A 25,727-nucleotide genomic window follows, 5' to 3' on the forward strand; every position below is an offset into this window, starting at 1 on the left:
CAAATATCTACTCTCCAAAATAAGAAAGATCACAGGACATGTTGCAGAGGTCAAAGGTTCAGCTGCAGGGGGAACGAAAACAAACCCTGGCACTGTTTATAAACCTGTCCTGGAGTTCATGCAGGTGCAGTCAATATGAATTCTATAAGTAAGCCTAACAGCTCCCATATCATTTTGGCTCTGGCAAGATGGCAATAAGGTCATATTCACTGCTTCAAGCACTTGACTATGTGACACGCTCGGAGAGTGAAGATGGGGAGAAATCCTCTGCACGAGAAGAAGCGTCATCTTCTACCCAAGATGGATGAAGGTATTCATGTGCTACGTGACATGTACGATAAGTAATGGGTTGTGTCCCAAATCACTCACTCATCCCCTACTCACTATATAGTGAGTTATATGTAGTGGATAATATATATATGTATATATAATTATTATATAATGCACTTATTTAGCAAACATTCAAAGCATTTCAGACACTAGTCACTCACTCACCGGCCGTTAACTGTGACATCATTGTTGTCGCACAAATAACTGGTGTAGCTTAACCCCAGTCAATGATCAATAATAAAATGTATTATCATGATTTTGAAAATGTAGGCTAACACTATTTGATTTAAAAAATAGCCCAATGAAAACAACGCAAATCTTGAAACTGACAACAATTATTGTTTTTTTGGAATATTTCATGCCCATTTTGAATTTGATGCCAGCAACTTATTTCAAAAGGTTTGGACAGAGTCATGTTTACCTCTCTGTTAAACGGCAACCACTAGCTACAGCTGTGGATAGTGTGCCTGCAAGGACCACTCTACAGTGGTTTGCACATCCTGCCGCTCTTGAGAATGTACACACAAATATTCATTGAAACATACTTTTAAAAAATCAACTGTTGATAGTAGAAAATAATCTTATGTGGTATTTTTACAGCATTTTGTAAATGGAGGAGGACCCAGATGCAGAACCAAAAATTATTTAATTAAACAAAAACTCACTTCAGAAACACAATTACAAGAAATTAAGAAGCCACGAGTAAACTGACATACGACACCTACAACATACAATGAACTGACACAGAAGGGAAGAAACACAGAGACTAAATAGAAATGGGGTAATCAAACACAGGTGAGACTAATAACACAGGTGAAGACAATGAGGGCAGTCACAATGGAGGGAAACACACAGAGGAAGGAATGGACACAAGAAACACTGAGGACAACTACAAAATAAAATACATGAAACACTGAAGACACACAGAACTCAAGAATGAACAAAACACACAAGAACATAGAGAAACACTGAAAATACAAAACTAAATAATACCAAATCATGACAGTTACATGTCATGTCATGTTATTCTGCATACTATCCTTTGATTTGTTTTATAAAACAAAATTAATGAATCCAGCTTTTAAAACGGCTCAGAGTTTGTCCCCCTCGTAGAACATGAAAGAGCCCCTCCCAACCTTCGTCACACAGAATGACCAAAGGACTGTTTGCCGACTCAGTAACACTCTCTTTTATTTTTGTTCACGTTGAAGTTGGACCTGAAAATCAGCTTTGCCATTCTATTTCTTTGGTCTACGAGGTAGATTATCTCACTTTTCTTTAAACATCTTAATTTTTCTTAAGCGTGCAACTTTTAAGCTTCACATTTGTTTTGTTTTTTAGTTATTAAAGGACTGGTTGATTTGGAAATAATTTGTTGGTACCTGAAAGCTGATCCAGTGGAGGAGTCCAAACTGAACAGAACCAAGTAAGATCCGTTCATCAGCTCGTGTTGGAAACCAGGAGGGTCATGTCCATCACAACTAGTTCCAATTTCTAAAGCAAACTCTTGATCCACATTTTCTTTAATCACATATCCGTAAACATCAAATCAAACCGCATCATGTTTTTCTCAAATAGGTTATTTTCGCCTTGTAACCTCACCATACCAATATCTTTGGCAATATACTTAATATTATTATATACATTGATCTTAGGTTACTGCATTAATCTGCATTATTGTTCACAATTACTTCATTAAATTCTTATGTAATCATTAAGAACTTTGTGTTTATTTAATGATTAAAATGCTCCTAGAGAACTTACTATTCTGATATGAGATTGATTGATTAGTTAATTAGTGTGGTTAACTTGTAGAAGGCAGCCACACTCTTATAATCTCCATTATTTTTATTAATATATCCCCAAAGTTTGGCACGCTAAGGCTCCCACAGCGTTTGCGCCACACATGGGCTTCTCACTCTAACTGAATTTGAGGATTTCACAGTTTTGACTCAAGTTTTCAAATCGACATGATTAAAAAACCATCTAAACATGCGGCTAGCTGTGCTTTCTGTCCAATCAGATCGGTGATACCATTTTTAGTTTTCAAGATATTTGATGTTTTGCGGGCAGTGGTAAGCCCATATGAATACATTGGTCTGGCAGTTGGGCTGTTGGAATTTGAATGTCAACCAATCAGCAGCAGGTGTAGAGTGGTGACATCATCGATTGAGTGGGACAGAGTTCTGAGATTGTTTAAAAATCTCCCAAACAAATTTAAATAATGACCGCAGTTTTCACCCCACACACCTGAATTTACCCCCAGAATGTAGGAAAACTTATAAACTCTCACACATTGCGTTTTCAGGACAAACGTAGCAACCGTTTTGACACTGTTAGCTTCAAAACAGCAGGGGGTCCAAATAACTCTCCATCTGGGGTAATGTTAAATTTCACCCAACTTTCCTGACCAAACTTCTCGGGACTATGTTTTTAGATCGCTGTGGTTCCCACATTTCTTACGTCCCAGACATAAAAATCACATCAATGCGTTCAGCCGTTTGTCCTCTCTTAGCCACCAACTCTTAGTTGTATCCCTTAAAATTAACACTTTTAAGGGTGACCTTTTTCCCATTCTACTCATCTGGAGTTTTACACGGTCTCAGTAACAGTAGTAACAGTAACTTCGGCCAATTGTATACAATATAAACACAAGCTAATAAAGAAAGAAAGAAAGAGTAGGTTTAAGTGCAACAGCCATTACTGTTTCTATCTATCTGGAGGTTATCTTCGCAGCTATTAGCTTGCTACACGGTCTCGGCTACCGACTATGTCACATAGTGACAGTAACTTTTTTGAGATTGAGATGAGAAGACACATCTTTCTGCACTTTGAAGCGAATGTTTGATGCCGTGCATTTCATGAGTTTGGGAGGTGCAGCAAAGGACAAAGAAGAGTCCCACGTGTTTCCCAAGGTGTCTTCTACAAACGTCTCAATCCCTTCATCATCAGAAGGACGACCATCCTCGTTGTGGTTCAATAATAACCAACTACTAAGGCTAGGTTTCATAAGTTTCATGTACAATCAGTCAGTTGAAAGAGTAAAAGACATATGATTACAAAAATAATTCAAATATGATTTAAAGCGAAAGGAGTTGCGTTGAATAATGGTTGGAACTGTCTCTAGATAAAGTCTTGTTTTGACCATCGACGTCTTCACCTGACCTCAGGGTAACCCCAGCCTTAACCTAAACTCAGGGTAACCCTGACCTTAACCTGACCTCAGGGTAACCCCAACCTTCACCTGACCTCAGGGTAACCCTGACCCTGACCTTCACCTGACCTCAGGGTAAGCCTGACCTTCACCTGACCTCAGGGTAAGCCTGACCTTCACCTGACCTCAGGGTAACCCTGACCCGACCTTCGCCTGATCTCAGGGTAAGCCTGACCTTCTCCTGACCTCAGGGTTACCCTGACGTCAACCCTCTTATCACATCTGTAGCTCAGTTGGTAGAGTTGTCGCCTCTCAACTGGAAGGTTGAGGGTTCAATCCCCAGCTGAGCAACATGTCCAATGTGTCCTTGGACAAGACACTTAACCCAGCATTACTCCTGCTGCTTCAGTGGTGGTGTATGAATGGATTAGTGTTGTACTTACTCTCTGATGTACATTTTGTTCTCACAAATTATTTTCATTTTTCCTTTCTTACTTTGTGAACCAGAGTAGTTTTTGTATTATCACCTCAAGTTTGTAGATGTATGCAATAGTATGATTTTTAAAAAATAAAGACAAACAATATTAATTGTTAAAATAATGAGTCGGCAGTGATTTGGGCTACACAATAACCCATTTTTATTTAAAATATGTTTGTCATTTTTTGCACATAACATTGAGAAATCACTAATAATTGATGACAGTGGTACTGATTTAGGCCTTGATCAAAGTTAGAATTATGCACTTTCGGGAGGCAAGCTGGAACCATACATCAGTATGTATTCACTATGAAATTTGAGAAGAATCTTTGATATTTAAACATGTTTAGTTAGGAAGCTATTTTACTATGGACAGCTCTTCCCCTGGTCAAAACTTTACAACTCTGAAAGGCTGCTTTTATACATCTGCTTTTCACATGTAAGTTTGTAAGGAAACTGACCACATGGCAGCATTCAGATACATATGTATGGGACTGTTTCCTGGTCAATTGCAGAACACAGGACATCCCCAGTGATTGGCGGTTGTGGTGAGAGAGGAATGAGGACTAGCAAAAACACTGCCAGGAGACCAGTGGTTTGTTTCAAAATTCAACAGGTTGCCATTAGTACTCTAATACTGCCATCTAGTGGGCACATAGGCGAACACAACATGTCATGTATGATACTGTGAACAAGCTGCATGTACTGCAATTAGTAACCAGTACAAAAAAACGCAGGTGTTTAATGTCACTGTAAATCAATATTATTTCTTAACCCCAATTTATACAAGGTAGGTGGGGAATTGATTTCTCTCTTGTAATGATTGTATATATAGGGTTTCCCCTCAGAAACTGATGAAGTGGTAGCACCCAAATTTAAACTGCTACATCAGCATATTTAGACTCACTTTTTAGTAGTGAATGAATCAACTTTTAATTGGCTGGTGTATTTAAACATGTCTACCTATGAATTGTAGAAGTTGAAACAGTTAATTTCTCTCTCTGAACACACTGAGATTAATATGAACTGACTGTGTTGTTGTGCCCACTGAGTCCTCCTGCCACTGGTTGCAGCTTTCAAGACGCTCGTGAGAAAGGTGAGTTGCAATGTTTATTTGAGTTGAGTGAAGATGGAAGTTAGAAACGTTGTGGGTTTACACCAGGGCCTGATATTCAGTTTTTTAAATTTTAACATCTCCCCCAAATTTAGGCCATGTGCACTAACCCTAACCCTACATTGCACTGTAAGAGCTAACCAACAGATTAAACATGTAATTGCTGAGATACAATACAGATGAAGCCTGCAGGTGGAGAAAATAAATATAAATATCCACTGAAGCCCCCCTCAGTGCTGCTCCTGTCTCTCTTCAGTAACCCTTTGCCAAGTTAATTTGCATGAAGCTGCCCATCAAAACTTATAATACTTGTGATTGCATGGAAGGATTTGTTCATTCATTTTGAGTCGAGTAAGGAGCTCATCCTCCGACATCTCTTGCAGATGCTGGTGTGGAAAAAGGCTTTCAAATGGATAATGAAGAGACACCCAGCCAAAGGTAATCACACTTCTGTAATTTAAAAAAGGTGAGGATTATGGAATTGTCTTAAAGATGCACTATGTAGTTTTGGTAGAGAAATGAGAAAGTTAGAGAAGTGTACAGATTCTGTGGTATGTGTTCATTCTGTACTCAAACTTCACTCAAAGGAAAAAATGGAACACTGTTTGAAGATAAAATGCGATGTGAGAAGTTCTGGTGGGGAGACTGAAGTGAAACTCTCCTGGTAACTTTTTAGCTACAAACAGTGTTCAAGGGACCCATTTTTTATTTGAGTAAAGTTCAGTTTAGTTCAGAAAATAGAGCATAGAACTGTTTCACTTCTCCAACTTTCAGATTTCACCACCAAATCTCCATAGTGCACCTTTAATGCTTACATTCAGAGGTGGAAAGTGTACAAGAAGATTGTTCTCACGTAAAATAACAGTTACTTAAAGTTTTGCTTGTTCAGATGTAAAATTACTGGTCCATTACTGAACTGGTCTTTACTAAAAGTACTGAAAAGAAAATATGATGTCTTCATCCTATGTCATGCAAAAACAAGAGAATATGAATCTCCAACCAAGTTGCTTTTATTAAAAGACCAACTGTCCTGTAAAGTGCAATGCAACAGTCTATTTTTTGATATGTGGAATCAATACTCATGATCCTGAGCAGTTTAACTAAAATATATATGAAGTGGTATATAAACAAGCCATCAAAATATTTACATTGTATTTCATACAATGCGAAGTGGTGGATAATTTGTCTTCAAACTAATATCTTACTGACATACATAAAATATTACAGAAATCCAAATAACATGAAATCTTACAATGGTGAGACCATTATAGGTGGTTGTATAGAGCATATGGTTTTCCTTAATGTTAAACGGTACATTATATCTGGGTTTGTTCCTGAAGTATATCCAGGTAACAGTTAATTTATATCCTTTTTATCACATTTTGGTCTGACTCGTCGATCTGTCTCCTCCTCCTCCTTTCATCTCCTTCTTGCCTTTTTATTTTTTTTACCTGGTAGCAGATGCTATTTAAGTTGTAGAAAAGTACAATACTTCTCTCAAAATAAACTTCACTAAAAACCAAAATTACTGATTTCAGAAACTCCTCACAAATAGGACAGCTACACAATAATTACTCAATTATACACGACTCATTTCATTTGTCACTTCACCCCTGCTTAAATTGAATGCATTTAACTTTTCTTCTATATTTTTTCTCTCTAATCACTCTCCTTAATGCGTCATCTTGCCCTTCTACCATAGGGACCCACAGAAAAGCCATTTAGAGTCTTTTTCTTTGGTTTCAGATGGGAGGTCAGATGACGACATGACACTGGCTGGGGACATGTCTGCAAAATGTCAAAGTAAAAAAAGGTAAATTATTACAACACTCAAAATGAAAGTAAACCTTGCTTTATTAATTACACCCCTGGGGCCTATACCATAAAGCGAGGTATCTTGGGTTATCTGTCTTCACTAAATCGGACAAAAGAGATCATGCTGAGTCACGTGAAGCTGATTATTAACCTGATAGATCAACCCAGAGTTTCATAATAATAAAAATACTGTTTTTATTTCTCAAATTCACACTGCTAACATGTTTTTAGCCAGGATCTTGCCCAATGGGATCATGTTACACTGCATGCAGACTTTCTTTTTGAAGTTATTTACAGTCTTGTGTTTTCAGGTTCATCGCAAACCAAGAGAAAAAAATGTTCGGAAGAGGAAATGCAGGCTGTTGAGAAGACGTTCATGGACTTCATCATGACAGAAAAAGGTTCCTGGTAAAGCGAAGTGTCTTCAGTGCATACAGACTTCACCCACAGCCCTTCAAGACAGGAGTTGGGAAGCAGTTAAGATCTATGTGAAAAATCGCATTGACACTCAAAATCAGGAATCCCTGAAACAGAGGTAAGCCTTGAGATGCACGAAGTATTTCCTCTGATCACATTTTATTTGTCTGATCACAGATTTGAAGACTGTAGAAAGAACGAGCAGGGGAAACGTTGTAACTGTGGAGGACAACACAGGGTAACATATGGTGGCTGTGAGATCAGAAAGAAGGCTGTGGAGATTGAACATGTGAAATCAGTGAACAACATGAGTTATGCAGAGGCAGTGAAGAGGATTCAAGGACAGAAGGTAAGGGGAGAAACTGAGGAAGTAAACGAGAAGTCAAGAGCAAGGTCAGGTCAAATAGAGGAAATTAATCCTACACTGACAATAGATAAGTTGGTTTTGTTTGTGGCTTTTGTGATAAATTGTACCAACCAGGTCAAACATAGAAGAGAAAAAAACAAAAGCATTGTGAAGGGAGCTGAGAGGTTTTTGGGTATTAAAGATGTGTCCTGGGAGCAGATAAATAAGAGACTTGAAACAGATGCAAGGCAGGGAGGATCAGCTGGTAGGACAACCTGAATCTTCTGCAATAGAAGTTAAGAAGTCTGTCAGCAAATGGTCAAGAGTTTAAAGGATTCATTCAAAGTCTGTAAAAGAAACCAGAAATCATCTTTAAGAAACATGGCTTAAGTCTCCATTAGACTTTATTATTAGTGGTTATGACAGTATTCGCAGAGATAGAAAGGAGGGTAGTGGAGGAGGGTGTGCAACATTTATAAAGCAAAGAATTCAGTACACAGTGTTAGGAAAAGGATCAGAGGTGGAATACTAAAGTTTTTATTTGAATACCTTAGACAAACTCAGTTGTTTGAGAAGATTTCATTTATTTTTTATTATTATTTATTTTTTGTTATAATTTACAGAAAGCAGTCGGCTACACTCCTTACCAGTAGGTGGCGGAAATGCAACAATTTGTTTGGCGTGACCGGAATGACGTAGCGTTCATATCCGGCTCTTTCGCAGACAACACGTAGGCTACGTCTGTAACTTTGTAGGTTATCAGAGTATCGTCAGTGTTGAGTTCTTCTGTGACTCTTGGATGTGTGTCAGATGTCCGGGTTTCAGGATCTTAAAGATTTGTTCAGACGGCGGCTGCTCGCTGCGGTTATCAGAGATATATCAGAAACAACAACATGTGGATACGAAGAGGAGCTCCACCGACAAAGAAAAGTGCTGGATGTGATTTTAATACCTGAAATCAAGCTGCAGAGAGCAGGTAGGTTTTCTTTCCACTGCTGGAAACGTGTTTCCTGCTCATGTTTCAGGGAGCAGAGCCTTTAGTCCATAGACGCACACAGCACAGTGTTAGCCGCAGCTAGCTCCTGCTAACAACATCATTGACTTTACTTAAAGACTCTTTAGTCTGGACCTATTGAATCCACCAACGGATCTGTGTCTTCATTTTACTACTTAAAGTAGATATGATTATTGGAAATACGTTAAATACATGCTATTCACAAGGGCCGGAGTGGGACTCATTATCAGCCCGGGAGTTTCATGGCTCAGACCAGTCCACTGTACTGCCCTACAAAGCCAGTGTGTGCAGTATCTGCACTTTTTGTGAAATTCACTTTTTTTCACAAATTGTAAGTGCAGTATCTGCTCCTCAATCTGTGAGAGTTTCGTAGTTCTACTGCTTTATTTCCCAGAGATATTGTTTTTTTTTAGTTGTAAAATACACTGTGAAACCAAGGCAAACTGCAGTAAGTGACACTTAGGCAGATTGTCTTTATTTTACCATGAAGAAAGTGTCAGATACTGTAGTTTGTCTTTGTTTCACCATGAAGGTGTCACTGTAGTTTGTCTTTGTTTCACCATGAAGGTGTCACTGTAGTTTGTCTTTGTTTCACCATGAAGAAGGTGTCAGATACTGCAGATTGTCTTTGTTTCACCATGAAGAAGGTGTCAGATACTGCAGATTGTCTTTGTTTCACCATGAAGAAGGTGTCAGATACTGCAGATTGTCTTTGTTTCACCATGAAGAAGGTGTCAGATACTGCAGATTGTCTTTGTTTCACCATGAAGAAGGTGTCAGATACTGCAGATTGCCTTTGTTTTAGGATCAACCAAGATAAGGCTCATAACCAGGATACTCAATGTAAACGCACTCAATTTTATCAGAACTGGGGAGGTTATTTACATCACTCATGTAATGGGTAAAATATGCAGAAAGGAGATATGTAAAGCAAAGTTGTGAAATTGTTTGTTATTTTTGATACCACATGTTTAAAACGATTCAGTCACTCTTATGTTACAAGCCAAAAGTAGCCTACCTGAAGTAAAAATAAATCTACAGATCTTAAAGTAATTTGTATCCAACGACTGCTGCAAGTGAAAGACAGAACAGTGGTGGTTTCCGTTTATTGAGTACTTTTGAAGTCTCCAAAAGATGCAAAAGTTATGTTTATATCTCTCACAGCAAGCAGTACATTTTGGTAATTGATGCCCAGGCTGATAAAACTGTTGAAATTACATGTGTGTCTCGTAGAACGCATTCATGTGTTGCATTCAGTGTTAATTAATTAATTGATTGATTTTAATCAATTGTTCAGTTCATATGAATTGTTGCTCACATACCCAAACATACAGGCCTGTAACTGTAAGATGTAACTATAAATATATTTTAATCTGAGCTATAAAATAAAATAGGAAACAAAACAAATGAGTGGAAAAGAATATACATCTTTGTCTACTCAATTACATAAAAACCCATTAACAATTGAACTTTGCTGCAGTCCATCAGTGTTTGGCCATATAATTATTCAGCAGTAGAACAAAGGCAAAGTGCAGTTTTAGCCGTAAAACTGAAATGGTTAACCTGAATTTCAAATTACAATATGTTTCAAATTCACTTCACTTTCATCTAATCAATCATAGAATTGTTTTTTAAATATAATTTTATACTTGCGCTTGGCAAACAAAAAACACAAAAAGCTGGTTTTCTCAGTTTGTCATTTTTGTAGATACTGCACTTTGGCTTTGTAGGGCAGTGTAGTATCCTTTCGCTGGAGATATAGACTGTAATTCTAGCTTAGTACATGAGTCTGAAATAGTTGCCTATTCTCTACAACCTTGTAGCCTAAATCGTGTATTTCATAAAAAAATTAAAATTCAATTCAAAGCATTAGCCTACAGTGTTTCCCACACGATTTTATGAGACTATGGTGGTGGGGACACAGAAACGCCTTGGGGGGACCAGGGAAAAAATGTATACATTATTAACTAAAATAGATAGATAGATACCTTATTGATCCCGAGGGAAATTCAAAGCATCCAGTAGCAGGTTACAAAGATGTACAAGACATGAAACATTTGTTAAAAATGAAACCACAAAACCAACGCCCCCCTCCTGTACATATATATTAACCCGAAAAAAAGATTTAAAGAATACCTCTAGACGAATCAAAACTTAAACTGTGCAATTAAAAATAGATTTATACAAGAAATGTACATAACCCGTGTAGGTATAAAAATATGTGTAATTTAAACAAGAACCTATAAACAGTTGAGGAAAAAATCTGTAATTAGACCTGAATATAAAAAAGTGTTGACCTTCTGAAATTGTGTTGTTTATATGTACAGCAATGTTTAAAAAGCAGATAGTGCAAAATTATCAAATAACAGGCAGTGCAAACATTAAATTTAATGTGTATGTATTGAGGTAATCATGAAAGTGTCCAACTAGAGGCTGACTCTGGGGACAGCTGTGCAGATGGGAAGTGGAAAAAGGAAGATTAGTCCAAGTGTGTGCTTTCCCCCTGCCATAACTGTGAGGTGTTGTACAGACGTATGGCCAGGGGGACAAAAGAGTTCTTAAGTCTGTCTGTGGAACAGGATTGTGACAGCAGTCTGCCACTGAACACACTCCTGTGCCTGGTGAAGGTGCTGTGCAGAGGGTGGTGGGTGTGATGGAGAGCATTCTGTTCAGGGTCCTTCTCTCTGCCACTGTCACTAAAGAGTCCAGCTCTGTGCCCACCACAGAGCCAGCCTTCCTCACCAGTCTGTCCAGCCGTGCTGCATCCCTCTTCTTGCTGCTTCCTCCCCAGCACACCACAGCATAGAAGAGGACACTGGCTACCACGGACTGGTAAAACATCTGCAGCAGCTTTTTACAGATGTTGAAGGACCCCAGCCTTCTCAGGAAGTACAGACGGCTCTGTCCCTTCCTTCTTGCAGCCTGTGATGGGTTTCATGCCCTCCCAGACCTCTCTCGTGTTGTTGTTCTGCAGCTTCTTCTCCACCTTCTGTACTCCTCCTTTGCCTCTCTGAGCCGGACCTTGAGTTCCCCCTGCACACGCTTCAGCTCTGCCTGCTCTCCTTCCTTGAATGCCCTCTTCTTCCTGTTAAGGATGTCCTTGACATTACTGGTAATCCAGGGCTTGTTGTTCGGGAAGCAGCGCACAGTTTTTGTGGGAACTACAACATCCATGCAGAAGTTCACATAGTCAGTTGTGCAGTGTGTGACCCCCTCAATGTCCTCACCATGTGGCTCTTGCAGGGTGCTCCAGTTAGTCGGCTCAAAACAGTCTCTTTGTGTCTCCACTGCCTCAGGAGACCACTTTCTGAAGGTGCGTGTGGTTACTGGGTGTCTCTGAATCTGTGGTTTGTTATGTGGGTTAAGAAGGACCAGGTTGTGATCAGACTTCCACAGTGGTGGTAGAGGGATGGCAGTGTAAGCTTCTTTCACATTTGCATACAGGAGGTCTATTGTCCTGTTCTTCCTGGTAGGACAGCTTACAAACTGGTGAAAGTCCGGTAGTGTTGAGTCCTATGTAACATGGTTAAAGTCCCCAGAGATGGCAATGAATGCATCAGGGTGTTGTGTCTGTAGTCTCACGATGGTGGAGTGGATGACATCACACATGGTCTCAGCGTGTGCTCGCGGAGGGATGTAAACACAAACAACAATGGCGTGGGAGAACTCCCTGGGCATGTAGTATGGTCAGAGACCTACCGCCAGCAGCTCAATATCCTTGCTGCACGTTGCCTCCTTCACAGTAACATGTCCCTGGTTGCACCATCTGGTGTTAATAAACAGCGCAAGCCACCCTCCTTTCCGTTTGCCACTGCGTTTAGTGTCTCTCGCTGTTGTGAAGCCCGGTAGATCCACGTTAGCATCGGGGGTCTTTTGTGTTAGCTAGGTTTCTGAGAGGCACATTAAACTGCACTCTCTAAATGTCCGGTCGTTCCTCGCAAGGGCAGCCAGCTCATCTGTCTTGTTGGTTAGACAGTTAACGCTCCCCATAACTATCGACGGAACACCGGGCTTGTACTTCCACCGCTTAGCCGCTAGCCTAGCTTTTACCTTGGCTCCGGCTCTGCAGCCTCTGTACCTCCGTCTCAGCTCCTCAGGTATGGGGTGAACGATGCCGGATTGTCCCATTGTTCGGAGTGAGAGCAGCTTCTCCCTTGAATAACCAAGTTTTCCGCTGCTATATTCCCGAAAAGAAGAAAGAGTATCCATAGGATACAATGTTCTACACCGTAAGTGTATTTTAAAAAAGTAAGGTTAGCAAAAACACCAATAAAATATTAAAAACGAATACGACAGGGACGGAGCTACTGGATATGCGGCCACTCGCGTCGGTGCCGGAAGAGTTTTGCATCAATTCTGTGCAAAATTATGAGGCTAAATGTATTTGGTGTCTTTTAACAATTGTGTGCGGTTGTAGTAATTAAACACAAATTGTCAAAACATAAAATCCAGAGTCTCGGACCATTGATGGAGACCCTCAGGCAGGCGACCAGGTCTACACTGAAGATTCAGACGTGGCATATGACCAGCTTATAATTAATAGCTTTTAATAAGCAGAGCAGTGAGGGTGATGTGCAGATGCACAGACAGATGAGCACTGAAAGACATCAGTCTGCCATGTAGTTCACATACTTCACTGGTAAACATGTAAACCGTAGAGCAGATTATCAGTTTACCTTTTTGTTTCTTGTCCGTCCAGTTAAGGGCTTTATATGCGATTTTTCACACTTAAATGTAATAAAAATCAAGTTTATCCTCTGAAAATAACTCTGTGAGTCATGACTGTGTAACACCAGAGTCCCACTGTCTGTGATGTTTTCAGAGTTTTCTGAGTCCTATCTTCACTTTGTTTGAAACATCGCCGGGCCGGTTGACTCCTCCCCTCGCGTTTAAAAGTTATTTAATTGAGGGACTAGAGAAAAGAAGAATAACATACTGTACTCACTGCTTAACTGTGTTTCTAGATCACGCTCATTTCGGGTAAATTTACATGCAGTGTGAAGATACAAGCATAATAAAGATCGCTAGCATTAGCATGCTAACACAACAATGCACCGCAAGTTGTTTTGGTTTCATGCTGGTGCTCAGGGGCGACATCTGCTGGATCAAAAAAATTACATATTTAAGCCTTTAAATACGCAATGGCACGTTCCCCGACTCTCGCTTCTCTCCTGCTCGTGTGCGCAAACCTTTGGTAGTGGAGAGGTCTCTGAAGCGGTTACAGGCACACTTGTGTGGGAGAGGTTAAGGTGGAAAGGAAAGCAAAAAGAGTGGAAAAAATGGCCTTCGTCAGGGTGTTAAGCATTGCACTGGTGTGCTGGGATAGAAATGGGTGAAAGCTTGCTTGTTGTGCTGGCAACCCGACATGTGACATCCCGTGTCGTGAAAACGTTGCATAATAAAGTAAATGAAAAAATGGTAAACTGCAGTGGACAGAAAAAAATGACAAAAAGGGTCTGAAATCAATTTCCTCATTCAGGCTGGGGAGGATCATGGCTGGCAGTTTGAAGATCCAGAAAGTTTCAATTTGGAGAAGTTTTTTTTAGTTGATCACCCCGTCTTGTGGTGGTTTGATGTGCTCTATACCTTCGGCTCTTCAGAGAGTCTCATTGCTGGCGTGATGCTGGTGAAAATGTTTTGACATTGGATACTCCATATTGTTTTTATGCCGTGTTTGCGTTCACTGATGCAGTCCATTAGGCTTCAACATCACATGTGGCTGGATAGTCAAAATGTTTTGTTTTTTTAAAGATGATCTTTTTCTAAGTACCTGGTTGGTGTCTTTAATATAGGATGGGAGTAGCGGGACCAGAGGCTTGATGAAGTAGTCAATGTATGTCGATGCTGGTTCCTTGAGGTAGTTGTTGGGGAGATGTGGTCTGCCTGGGGGGTCATCTGAAATATATCCTTCTTCTCTAGCTTGGCTGAGAACATTATGGAAATCTATTTTCATAGGAGTGAGAAGGTTCACTTTTGAGTTTAACAGAAGATGCTGTTGTTGAGCTGCCGGTGTGCCTCCGTCATGTATTTTACTTTGTCCATTACCCCTTTGCTCCTCCCTTGTCGGCTGAACTTATGATGATGTCATATTTTGATTGATCATCTATATTGGTTGTTACACCTGTTAGATAGTTAACCAATTTCGTAATCAACTTCCTTAGTAAAGGTAAGTGGTGTTGCATTATTGCATACAGGGCTGAAAGTTGATTTTGGTCTAAAAGATGTGGCAGGTGTGGGACCAGTGGGCATTACTTCTACTAAGGGTCTTTGTTGGGAGGCATACCATGTCTTCAAGTTCAAATTGTGGTAAAATCTGAAAAGATCTATCTTAATCTGAAACCATGTGGTGGTGTAAGAAGGGCAAAACATCAAACCTTTGTACAAAACTTGTTTGGCAATATGTAATATTTGGATTTTAGAGAGATTGATTTTTTGTGACTCAAACTTCAGGCCACCCTCTGCATAAGTCAGGGCCCGACTCAAAGAATCTGGATCTGTCCGGATCTGTCCTTGCTTGTTAAACTTGCAGCACGTCATGTTACTTAACTCAACATCAGATGGATCTATGCAGGGCAGAGGGTTCTGTTGACAGAGGGGACAACAAGTGAAAGACAGGAAGTCAACTTTCACCCAGGTAAAAGCCAGACAACTTGTGAAGGATGTCCATCTTTCCTTCATTGATCTCATCCACTGTGACTGACACTGCTTTTGCTCAGAGAGTTACTACTCATTTCATAGCCATAGAAGCATTTCAAAGTGAGATAGAAAAATCCTAGGAACTAAGGTAGAAAGGTCAGGAGGTTCATGTGGGGCTGATAGTCTCTAAATTCATTTGAAAGCACACTGTTTCAACCTCATTGACAGCGCAGTGCACCAGCTTCACTCTAGCTCAGCTCGCCCAACAGCAATCTCTCTCCCAACTATCGTAACAGATAATCCATTCATTTTCTTCAACAGAATTAAAATGACATCATCCATAGCAACAAGTACACAGGACAGGATAGAAATGTAGCATTAACTTATCATGCTTTTCTTGAGCATGTCAATTAAAATATTAAAAGTAGGGCTGTAAACGTTAATGCGTTAATCACAGTGAGATTAAGTTTGTCAGTAGCTGCAGTGATGGAAAAGAACAGTGAAGTAATATCCCTCCTGTGACATGAGGAGAAACCTCAGTCCTCACAGCCTTAGGCTACTGTCACTCTCACTTTTTTTTTTTTTTTACACAACCTCTTTGGCTGGTTTCATTTACTTTTACTTTTTTATCTATTGATTTTCAGCCATTAAAAATGAAATCATTTGAAAGTCCTTATTAATATTAAAAAATCAGTATAAGTACCGTTAATGTTTGTTTACTGTGTCCTGCAGATGTCCAGCAGCTGTTGGTGAGTAAAGAAGAGCTTCCACCTGAGCAGCAGGAGTGTAGCCACATTCTGGACCAGGAGGACACTAAGCCCCAACACATTAAAGAAGAACATGAGGAACTGTGGATCAGTCAGGAGGAAGAACAGCTTCAAGGACTGGAGGAGGCTGATACCACCAAGTTCCCCTTCACTCCTGTCTCTGTGAAGAGTGAAGATGATGAAGAGAAACCTCAGTCCTCACAGCTTCATCAGAGACAAACTGAACAGATGGAAACAGGAGTTGATGGAGAGGACTGTGGAGGCGCAGAACCAGAGAGGTACTCAGATCCAGAGAGAGGTTTACAACCAGAGACTGAGGTCGAGACTAAAGACTCTGATGAACCTGAGACTGATGACAGTGATGATTGGCAAGAGACAAGAGAAGATCTGTCAGAATTAAACTTGAAAAATAAGAAACTAAAAACTGGTAAGAGACCACATAGCTGCTCGGACTGCGGTAAAATATTTAACCGAAAAGAGCATCTGACCAAACACATGTTAGTTCATACAGGAGAGAAACCCTTCAGCTGCTCTGAGTGTGAGAAAAGATTTAACCAACAACAGCATCTGATCAGACACATGCTAGTTCATACTAGAGAGAAGCCCTTCAGCTGCTCTCAGTGTGAGAAAAGATTTACCAGTAAGTCTAATTTGACATATCACATGGCAATTCACAGAGGAGAGAAACCCATCAGCTGCCTTGAGTGCGGTAAAAGATTTAACCGGAAAATATATCTGACCACACACATGTTAGTTCACACAGGAGAGAAACCCTTCAGCTGCTCTAATTGTGGTAAAAGGTTTAGTTCTGAGGGAAAATTGACCAGTCACATGATGATTCACACTGGAGACAAATCTTACAGCTGCTGTCAGTGTGAGAAAAGGTATACCCATAAGGTCAGTCTGATTTATCACATGGCAACTCATACAGGAGAGAAACCCTTCAGCTGCTCTGCTTGCAGTAAAGCATTTCAGCAAAAAGGAGACCTAACCCGACACATGTTTGTTCACACAGGAGAGAAACCCTTCAGTTGCTCTACTTGCAATTCAAGCTTTACCCAAAGAGGAAGTCTGGCCACACACATGTTAGTTCATACAGGAGAGAACCCCTTCAGCTGCTCTGAGTGTGGTAAAAGGTTTCGTTATAAGGGACATCTGACGAGACACATGATACTTCACACTCGAGAGAAATGCTAATTCTGTGCAATGGTAAAACTGATCCAAAGGAATCCAAGTTAACAACATCAGTAATGTGTATATATTGGCTAACAGATGTATAACTGCTGTTATGAAGGGATATAAGACAATTCTATTTCCAGAAATTGCTCTATACTTTTTTGACATTGATGTTTTGTTGCTGACATATGAACCAGTAAGTTGGGAGCAGCTATGACGTTTGAATGTAAAGGGTTTATATGAAACAGTTACAGTGTAAGGATCCTTCTTCTCTCCTGATATCTTCTCTTCTTTCTGTCACTCTGTTTCCTTGGAGGCCTCTATGTTGGGTAGCACAAGTTCTTCAGACAGCTCATGTGTAACCTTGTAATAAATAAACTGATGTAGAGTGAGAAAGACTTTCGTCTTGTGTTATTTTGTGTTGAGTGTCTAAAGTCTCTTTGGTAAAGAAAAGGAGTTCTGCAGATCCTGATGCAGAGCGACCACAGTCAGATCAGGTCCAGGTTGATTTCACTGAAAACCTTTAACCCTTAATAAGAATCCTGCAGTCAGAATACAAAATAAAGAAAATCTCAATGACACCTGAACATGCACGGGATTAAGTAAGTAAGTAACTTTATTTGTATAGCACCTTTCACAGCTAAACATCACAAAGTACTTCACATTAAAAGAAGTACACGAGATAAAAATAGCAGATAAACAAGATAAGATAGCAGAGAACATTTAAAGCGCAGGGGAGAACAAAATGAATACTAATAAAACAAGTAGGTACCGTGATGCATAATGGAAAATGCCACTGGGAGATAAAAGCAGAATAAATGAGACAATTGATGCAGTAATTGGAGTGGTGCAGAAGTGGAAGAGTCAACCAAATGCTTGCCTGAATAAAAATATTTTCAGCTGCTTCATAAAAGTGTTGCAGGAGTCTAGGGACCGCAGAGACAGTGGTAGTGTATTCCAAAGACGGGCAGCAACAGCCTGGAAAGCACAGTCACCACGTGTTCTAAAACGGGTATGGGGAATGGTCTGTAGATTTTGGTCAGAAGACCTGAGGGGCCTATGGGGATTGTATGGGAGCAGCAGCTCAGTGATATACTGGGTTGATAGGCCATGTAGGGCTCTAAAAGTTAGGACAAGGATTTCAAATTTTATGCGGAGAGGATAAAATTGGGGTGATGTGAGATCTTTTGTTAGTTCCTGTTAAAAGCCAAGGTGCTGCATTTTGGACATTTTGAAGACCGTTTAAGGAGGTCTGGTTTAAACAGCTAAAATCAGCGTTGCAATGGTCACAATAGATCTCAGTTTAGCAATGTTCCTCAGTTGGAAAAATCAAGAACGCACGAGCTGGCTGATATGGTTGTCAAGAGACATGGACTGGTCAAAATATACACCCAAATTCCGGAGGTCATGTTTAGCACAAGAGTTTAGCATGCCCATATGCTAATGAATATTATCAATGGCATGATCTGGTGCAATAATGAGAGTTTTAGTCTTTTTAGCCTTTAACTGAAGCCAGTTATCAGACATCCAGGTCTTGATGGCATCCAGACACTCATTTAAAAATGTACAGTTGGTTAAAATCATTAGGTTTAAAGGAGCAGTACAACTGTATATCATGTGCATAAAGATGATAAGAAATCCCACTAAAACACTCGATGATCTGGCAAAGGGGCAGCATAAGAAACAACATGGGACCCAGAACAGAACCTAGTGGTACACCACATGACAGAGGTGCTGTGTCCGACATGAACTGGCCCACAATCCAAAGCACTACCAGAGATTCCCACCAGCTGATTGAGCCTACTTAAAAGAATAGCGTGGTCAACCATATCAAAAGCAGAGCTCAGGTTGAGCAACACCAGAAGAAAATAGTTCCCATCGTCAGCAGCCATAATTATGTCATTAGAGACTTTGAGTAGGGCCGTTTCAGTCGAGTGCAGTCTACGGAAACCAGATTGAAGAGGGTCGTGCAGGTTATGTTTCTCCAAGACATCTGTCAGTTGCCTGGCAACCACTTTTTACAATAGTTTGGATACAAAAGGCAGCTTGGATATAGGTCTATAGTTCATGGGGATGGTGGTTGTTTCGTTTTTTTACACAGGCTGAACTATAGCATGTTTAAAATGGCTTGGAACAGAGCCAGATAAAAGGGACAGATTGATCATGTTTAAAATAGTAGGGCCAATAGAGTGAAAAACATTAAAAATACAGAGATGAGGGAAGGATGTCAAAGGGACCAGATGAGGGCTTAGCAGCAGATTTCTGATGTCCAACAAGGAAACGGGGGCAAAGGAGTCCAGGATGGTGGTGCATGAGGCAGCCATGAACTCATGGTTGGCTGATAGAGGAATGTTTGCTCTGATGTCACTGACCTTTTCTATGAAACATTTCAGCAAGTTGTCACAGTCAGAGTTTGAGGAAACAGGCTGTTGCAGAGAAGTAGGAGAGATGATAGAGTTAATTTTTTCAAAGAGAATCTTTGGATTTATTTTGTTAGATGAAATGCAATTAGAAAAATAAGTAGTTCTTGTGTCCTTTATGATTTCATTTAAAATTAATAAAAGTTCTTAAAGGTGCATTCAATGGACCTCTAATTTGGTAGCTTTCCAAAGGCGTTCCGATTTTCTATATTTACGCCTAAAACTACGGATAGAATCAACAATCCAGGGTGATGATTTGCGAGATGAGGTAAGACTAGTTTTAAAAGGAGCCACACTATCAAGTAGGCAGGAGCACTGCTCATTAAATGACTGGACCAAGGTCTCCACATCTTTGTAGTTTTGCAGTACATTGGGGTAAAATGAAGCAGAGATTTTTTTTGCTGTGTTCTGATTAATAATGCGCCTGTGCTTCAACTGTTTGTTGGGTTGCTGGTCCAAATTGCACAAAACATCAAATAAAACATGTTTGTGGTCACTTGCAGGGAAATCTTCGAGAGTGATATTATCAATAATTTGGCCATGTCAAAGTCCAAAGTATGCCCAGCACTATGGGTGGACCCGGAGACATGCTGAATGAAATTAAAAGATTCAGTAACGCTAAGAAATATTGCAGCCTTTAATCACAAACTGAATGACAACACCTGTAGATGTCATCTGGCATTCTGGATTTACTCAGCATATTATTAGAAGAAACAATAGAAATGCATTATAGCCTTCAGTGTGTATAGCTAAATGGTATATGGAAAAAAAACACTTCAATTGTGTGTATATATGTTCTGTTATCATTTCTCTCTTTGGCTTCCTTTTTGCTGATTCACTGCTTTTTATACATTTTCTGTTAAGAGGAGAATGACTCTTGGATTGGTCTTGGCACTATCCAATTCCCACGGTAACCTGACTTTTCTTATTTGCAATGAAAGTAACTGCTTTAATTTTTTCATATTTCACCTACAAGCAGACTTGTCTATTTATTTCATGAAAAAGGTGAAGCCAGGATGCTACAGTTGGTGGAGTTTTGAACGGCCCCTAGAGGTCAGAGGCCCCTGGACACTGGTCCAATCAGCCCTGTGGTTAATCTGTGGAAGCACCTCAATACATTTATGTTACTGTATCAGAGAAAATACCAAGTTATACAGAAATAACAACAGCGCTAGACACATTGTCAAAGTATCGCTCAGGTATTTTGAATTGTTTTGAGGTAACTATTATAGTAAAAAGAAAAAACATTTGGTTTAGTTACAGTGTGAACAGTACAGAGTCCACAAACCTCTAATCCCAGTCAAGTCTTGAGTCCCAAGAACTGAAGTCCAAGTCAGTGAAGATAAATCCAAGTCGAGTCCCCATTACCTGTGCCCGAATTGAGTCCTCAAGGTTGAGTGGAAGAAATTAAAGATGGCTGTGGGGTGACCTGAAGAGGCCTGTGAACAGGAAATGCCTTCACAATGGAAGGAAAAGTGGGCAAATATTGCCAAGTCAAGATGTGCTGATAGACCCTTACCCAAAAAGACTGAATTGTGAGGACGGGAGGGGAGGTTACCACTGTTTATTGTTTGTGGTTCTGAAAAGCAAGGAAAATATCTAGCCATAATTCTTCCCATAAACATTCCTATTAGAATTGTAATGTAGTCTGGTGAAGCAGTTTTCCACTTTTACGATGTAAAGACTCAGTATTCAGAGAACTGGGTTATTATTCACTAGTACTTTTAGCTAGCGCACCTCGTGGCGCATTAATAATTTTACAAACAGAAACTAAGACTTACACAAAAGTATGCAAGTTTGAATAAAATAAACTTATCCTACAGTTGAGGAAACATTAACAGATTCTCACCTGATTCACTCACACACACTGCAAAGGAAATTAAAGACTTAATTGTCCATGCTGAACACTAATAAATCGTCTGTCACTGCTCCGCAGCCGTACTGACTATGAGTAGGTGTGTGCTCCTCTGACATGTGTGAGCAACATACGCTCCTGCCATGTGCCGATTGTAAAGGAACATGAAGAGGGGTTTTTGTACACAGTCGCCTCCGAATTTCTCTGGAAATATGAGAAACCGGGAGAAAGCCAATTCAGGCTCTCCCTGGAGTGTCTTCATCATGGAGCTGTGGCAGTGGAACCAGGCAAGCTACCGGGCAAACATATGTCTTATCTTTAACTTGGACAGCTGCTGTCCTTACACATCCGTCAACTCCAGGGTGAGTTTAAATCACTGTTCCAGTAGGCCAGAGGGCCAACGGAAGATGTGGATCCACAATGAGAACCACCTGATCTACCACCAGTGTCTTGCTTTCCATCCTCCCCTTCTGACTCTCCTGGAGGCTAGGCAAGTAGTGGCGAATGAATGTTGACCAAAAGTCGTCAGACAGGACCTGGCTGTGACAAGTAGCCCAAAGGTTTGGCATTCAGAATACCCTCGACTTCTACTTTCAAAGTATGCAGCACTGGTTAAGGAACAGTCTGTTCCTGGAGAGTGACCTTAAGGGCTGCTTTGATTGATTTCACTTCCCTTTCCCATTATTTTCCTTTGTACACTGACATGGGAGCTGAACTGACTTTCCCAAAGTCACGTCTACTCTAGTCCTCGTAACGTTTTGGTCTAACCTTTCTTCGGGTTGGCCTTGGACTCCTTGGTCCAACTGGGTCTGTGGATTTTCCTGTAGAGGCATCACAGCCCTCTGGAGCCCTTGACGACTCATGCTCTCGAGAAATAGACTCTGTTGTTTCTGGGACATGTTGTAAATCAATGTCACCAAATCGTCTTTCTTGCTCATGGACTGACAAGTCATCCCTGACATCATCAAAAGTGTGATCAAAATCATCATGCATAGCCCCAACATGGTCAATCCCTTCTTCCGGATCTTGACCTTGGGGGTCTGCATGAACCTCTACTGCTTCTGCAGCTTCTGTTGGCTCTCTTGCGCTTTCAACATCTCGGTTCTGTGATCGTGGAACCTCTTCTGTTGGCGCTGTGATGTGATAAATGATACCAGGTAGGAGACCCTTTAACCTGGACTGCAGTTCCCGTACTGCGGACAACTTCAAATAGTCCTTCGCGGTGTTCGTTAAACCACTTCCTCCTAAACACCTTCACGAACACCTTGTCTTAAGGTTGCACTGCATTCGTCTTTTGCTCATCGAGTCTCTCTTGCACCTCCTCTCGTTTTTGCCTGTCAGAGACATATGTGTATATTCTCTTATGTAAAGCAGCCATGTAATTAACATACACTCGCATTTCATCTTCTAAAAGGGCTAAACTTGGACCCTTGCCACTTGTGCGCAAACAAGGTGTCGGCATCCGTCTGCCCATTGCCAACTCATGGGGTGTCATGCGCAAATCCTGGAGCCCACTTGAACGACACACCATTAACGCCAGCGGAAGCGCTTCCACCCAATTCAAACCTGTGTGTTGGCAGATTTTAACAATGCGGTTTTTTAACACACCATTCATTTTTTCACAAGCACCTTGGCTTTGCGGATGATAAACAGCTCCTAGACGTTGTTTAATTCCCAATTTTTGCAGAATTAGTCTTACTGTTTTATCCACGAACTCTTTCCCATTATCTGAGGATATGTCATCATCTCTCTGACTGTTCTGGGCTTCGGCGCCTTTCGAATGGCTTCCAAATGGTTGTCAGAGATGCCTCTGTGTCCCTGAGTTATTGTTTGACCCAGATACACCACCTTCTCCTGACAGAATTGCAACTTCTTCCGAGAAGCCTTGTGTCCTTTTTCTGCCAATAACTGCAACAATTTAATTGAGTCCTTGTGGCACGTTTCCTTATCTGGTGAACAGATGACAATGTCATCTACATACTGAATAACAGTACTTTTCAAAATCTGATTTAACCCTGCCAAATCATCCTTCAACACTTGAGGGCTATGTTTGAATCCTTGAGGGAGCCTCTTTTTTCGTTTGCAGCTTCTAACAGTTTCTGTCCTTCATTTTCAAACAACTGCAGAACGCCAAGCTCAGTTTGTTTTTTCTCCTTACGCCTTTTTCCCTTTTTCCCCTTCTTCTGCTTTACCTTGTATGTAGACACAAGTACCTGTATTGTTTTGATCACATCCGGGTTCAAAGTCCCTTCCACTGGCCAAGGCTGGTCAATGTCAGGCCAACGCTTACTCCATTTTTCTGATATTTTTGGAATATTTTTAACAAGAGGATTAGTCTTCTGTACTACATCAACAGGAGTAATTGCTTTTGTAATTTTGGTGTCCATCTTTGACATTACAATGACCCTCTTAGTTCCTCGTATTGTAAGTCAAACTGAAATTAGTCAAACTATTTAGAAAGTACTGTTACCACACTTGAAAGTGAATGAATTTGCCAACCCCAAAGGAGACCAAAGCCTTCTTACTATGAAAGCAAAAGCACTTGTTTATCACCTAATGCATCTAATCACACTTATTTATCTTAAAATTATGGAAATAATGTCAATGTTCCATCTCAAAATAGCCCAGGTCAAGCTAGACCATACTCAGACAATGAAACCAGCATTCACAGCACTCAACCACATTTGAATCAAATCAACTTTTCCATAAATGATCAATCAAATCAAAAATACTCCATTATTGACCAAATGCTTCAATTAGTCAGTCTGTTGCCAAGACTTCCTCCTATATAATTGTAATGTGATACATAGAAGAAACAATGTAAGCCTATATGTGAAAACAGACTAAGCATGTATCAAAGATGTTGACTATAAAAAATGTGTATACACAGATAGAAAAGTTCAGGTGTTTGTTGAAAGAGTTTGTGGATAAAACTGCACTGGCCTTGATCAAGCTGGATTCAGGATCCCTACATGCTGTCATCCGCAAGCTTCCAGTGTTTGTGAAGTACCCGCCAGGTCTCTCCTCATCTGCCCTTTTGGACTGATCCAGTTCAGACACAATCCATCTGTCTGTCTTCCCTTTAGCTCTCACACAGCATAGTACAGAGAAACAGAGAAAACAGAAAGAAAACAAAACAAAAGTTTAATCACTCTGAATTCATATAGACAATGCAATATCAATTCAGTAAAATATGCACACATAACTGTCATTTTTATCTGTTGCAAAAGCTGTCTCCCTGCCTGGGGTGTGTGTGTTTTTTATTTTTATTTTTTTCCTTCCCTCTGTGTCCCACAGAGAGAAGAAGGAGAAGAGGGGGCTACCTCTCCACTCCCCTTAACAGGAGGAGTAAGCTAATTGGCTTTCTATGTGAGGCAACGCCTCTTGGACCCGCCTCCTAATTTTAGCAAGGGCTTCCAGTCTAACCTAGCTGTCAAAGGGTTAACATCGTCTCCAAACCCTATGGTCCAAACCTAGTGCATTTAATGCACAGACCGGCGCATCTCACCTGTGGGTGCTGTGGGTGCTGTGACACCCATACTTTCACTGAAATGTACACTTTTTACTAGTGGAGTCATTAAAAGAAAACTTATTGGTCAAGTAAGATTTATCAAGTGACAACTAAGCCAATCATAGCTATTTGATTACAGTTGAAGCACGGTAAGGTTACATTTGCATTTAATCCTCCTGTCACTCATCACTGAGTCAGAGCTCAGAGCTAACAAATGGAAACATGCTGCATGTAGCATCCTTCTGAAAAAGAGTAAGTCACCCAAACAGAGGTTTTTAAGATAAATCCACCTCACAAAACAATGTAAGTGTAACATTTTCTCCTCTTGGTTGTTATTTTAGCTGTATGTATTTACTCCCGTAACTTTACGATGTAGCAGAAGTCCCCTTTGCAGTTTTTCTAAATAAAAGCACATTTTATGTGAAGACCGGAAATAAAGAGACTGAGGCGTAAGGCAATAAGAAAAGCAAAATAATGGCATCACAAAGAACCGTTTTGAATCTGGTTTCTAGAGCTGACTGGGTTACTCACAATGGATGTTCATAAAGTTAGTGTCTAATTATCTTTTGTAACTTTGTCTTGTTGTATGATGTTTCAGCTAAACTTAGTTATTGGACATTAAATGAAACAGAATGTGTTGATTCCCTAGAGGGTGGTAATATACTAGCACAGAACACACACACACTTTTAAGA

At 40.3% G+C, this 25,727-nt stretch overlaps 1 protein-coding gene across 1 annotated transcript; it reads left to right on the top strand.

The window, feature by feature from the left end:
- Positions 1-8,353: 8,353 nt before the first annotated feature.
- Positions 8,354-17,644, top strand: LOC109991665 (zinc finger protein OZF-like). Its single transcript, XM_020644011.3, has 2 exons — positions 8,354-8,630; positions 16,038-17,644. Exons 1-2 carry the CDS (start codon positions 8,465-8,467, stop codon positions 17,267-17,269), a joined length of 1,398 nt encoding a protein of 465 aa, XP_020499667.2. The 5' UTR covers positions 8,354-8,464; the 3' UTR covers positions 17,270-17,644.
- Positions 17,645-25,727: the final 8,083 nt, after the last annotated feature.

This window comes from Labrus bergylta, chromosome 15, assembly GCF_963930695.1.
Source record: "Labrus bergylta chromosome 15, fLabBer1.1, whole genome shotgun sequence".
Classification (NCBI taxonomy): domain Eukaryota; kingdom Metazoa; phylum Chordata; class Actinopteri; order Labriformes; family Labridae; genus Labrus; species Labrus bergylta.

Excerpts from the sequence above, each read along its gene's own strand:
- LOC109991665 (XM_020644011.3), top strand. The coding sequence starts at position 8,465 with ATGTCCGGGTTTCAGGATCTTAAAGATTTGTTCAGACGGCGGCTGCTC. Across the intron at positions 8,631-16,037 it reads AATCAAGCTGCAGAGAGCAG|ATGTCCAGCAGCTGTTGGTG; the intron begins GTAGGTTTTCTT and ends TGTGTCCTGCAG.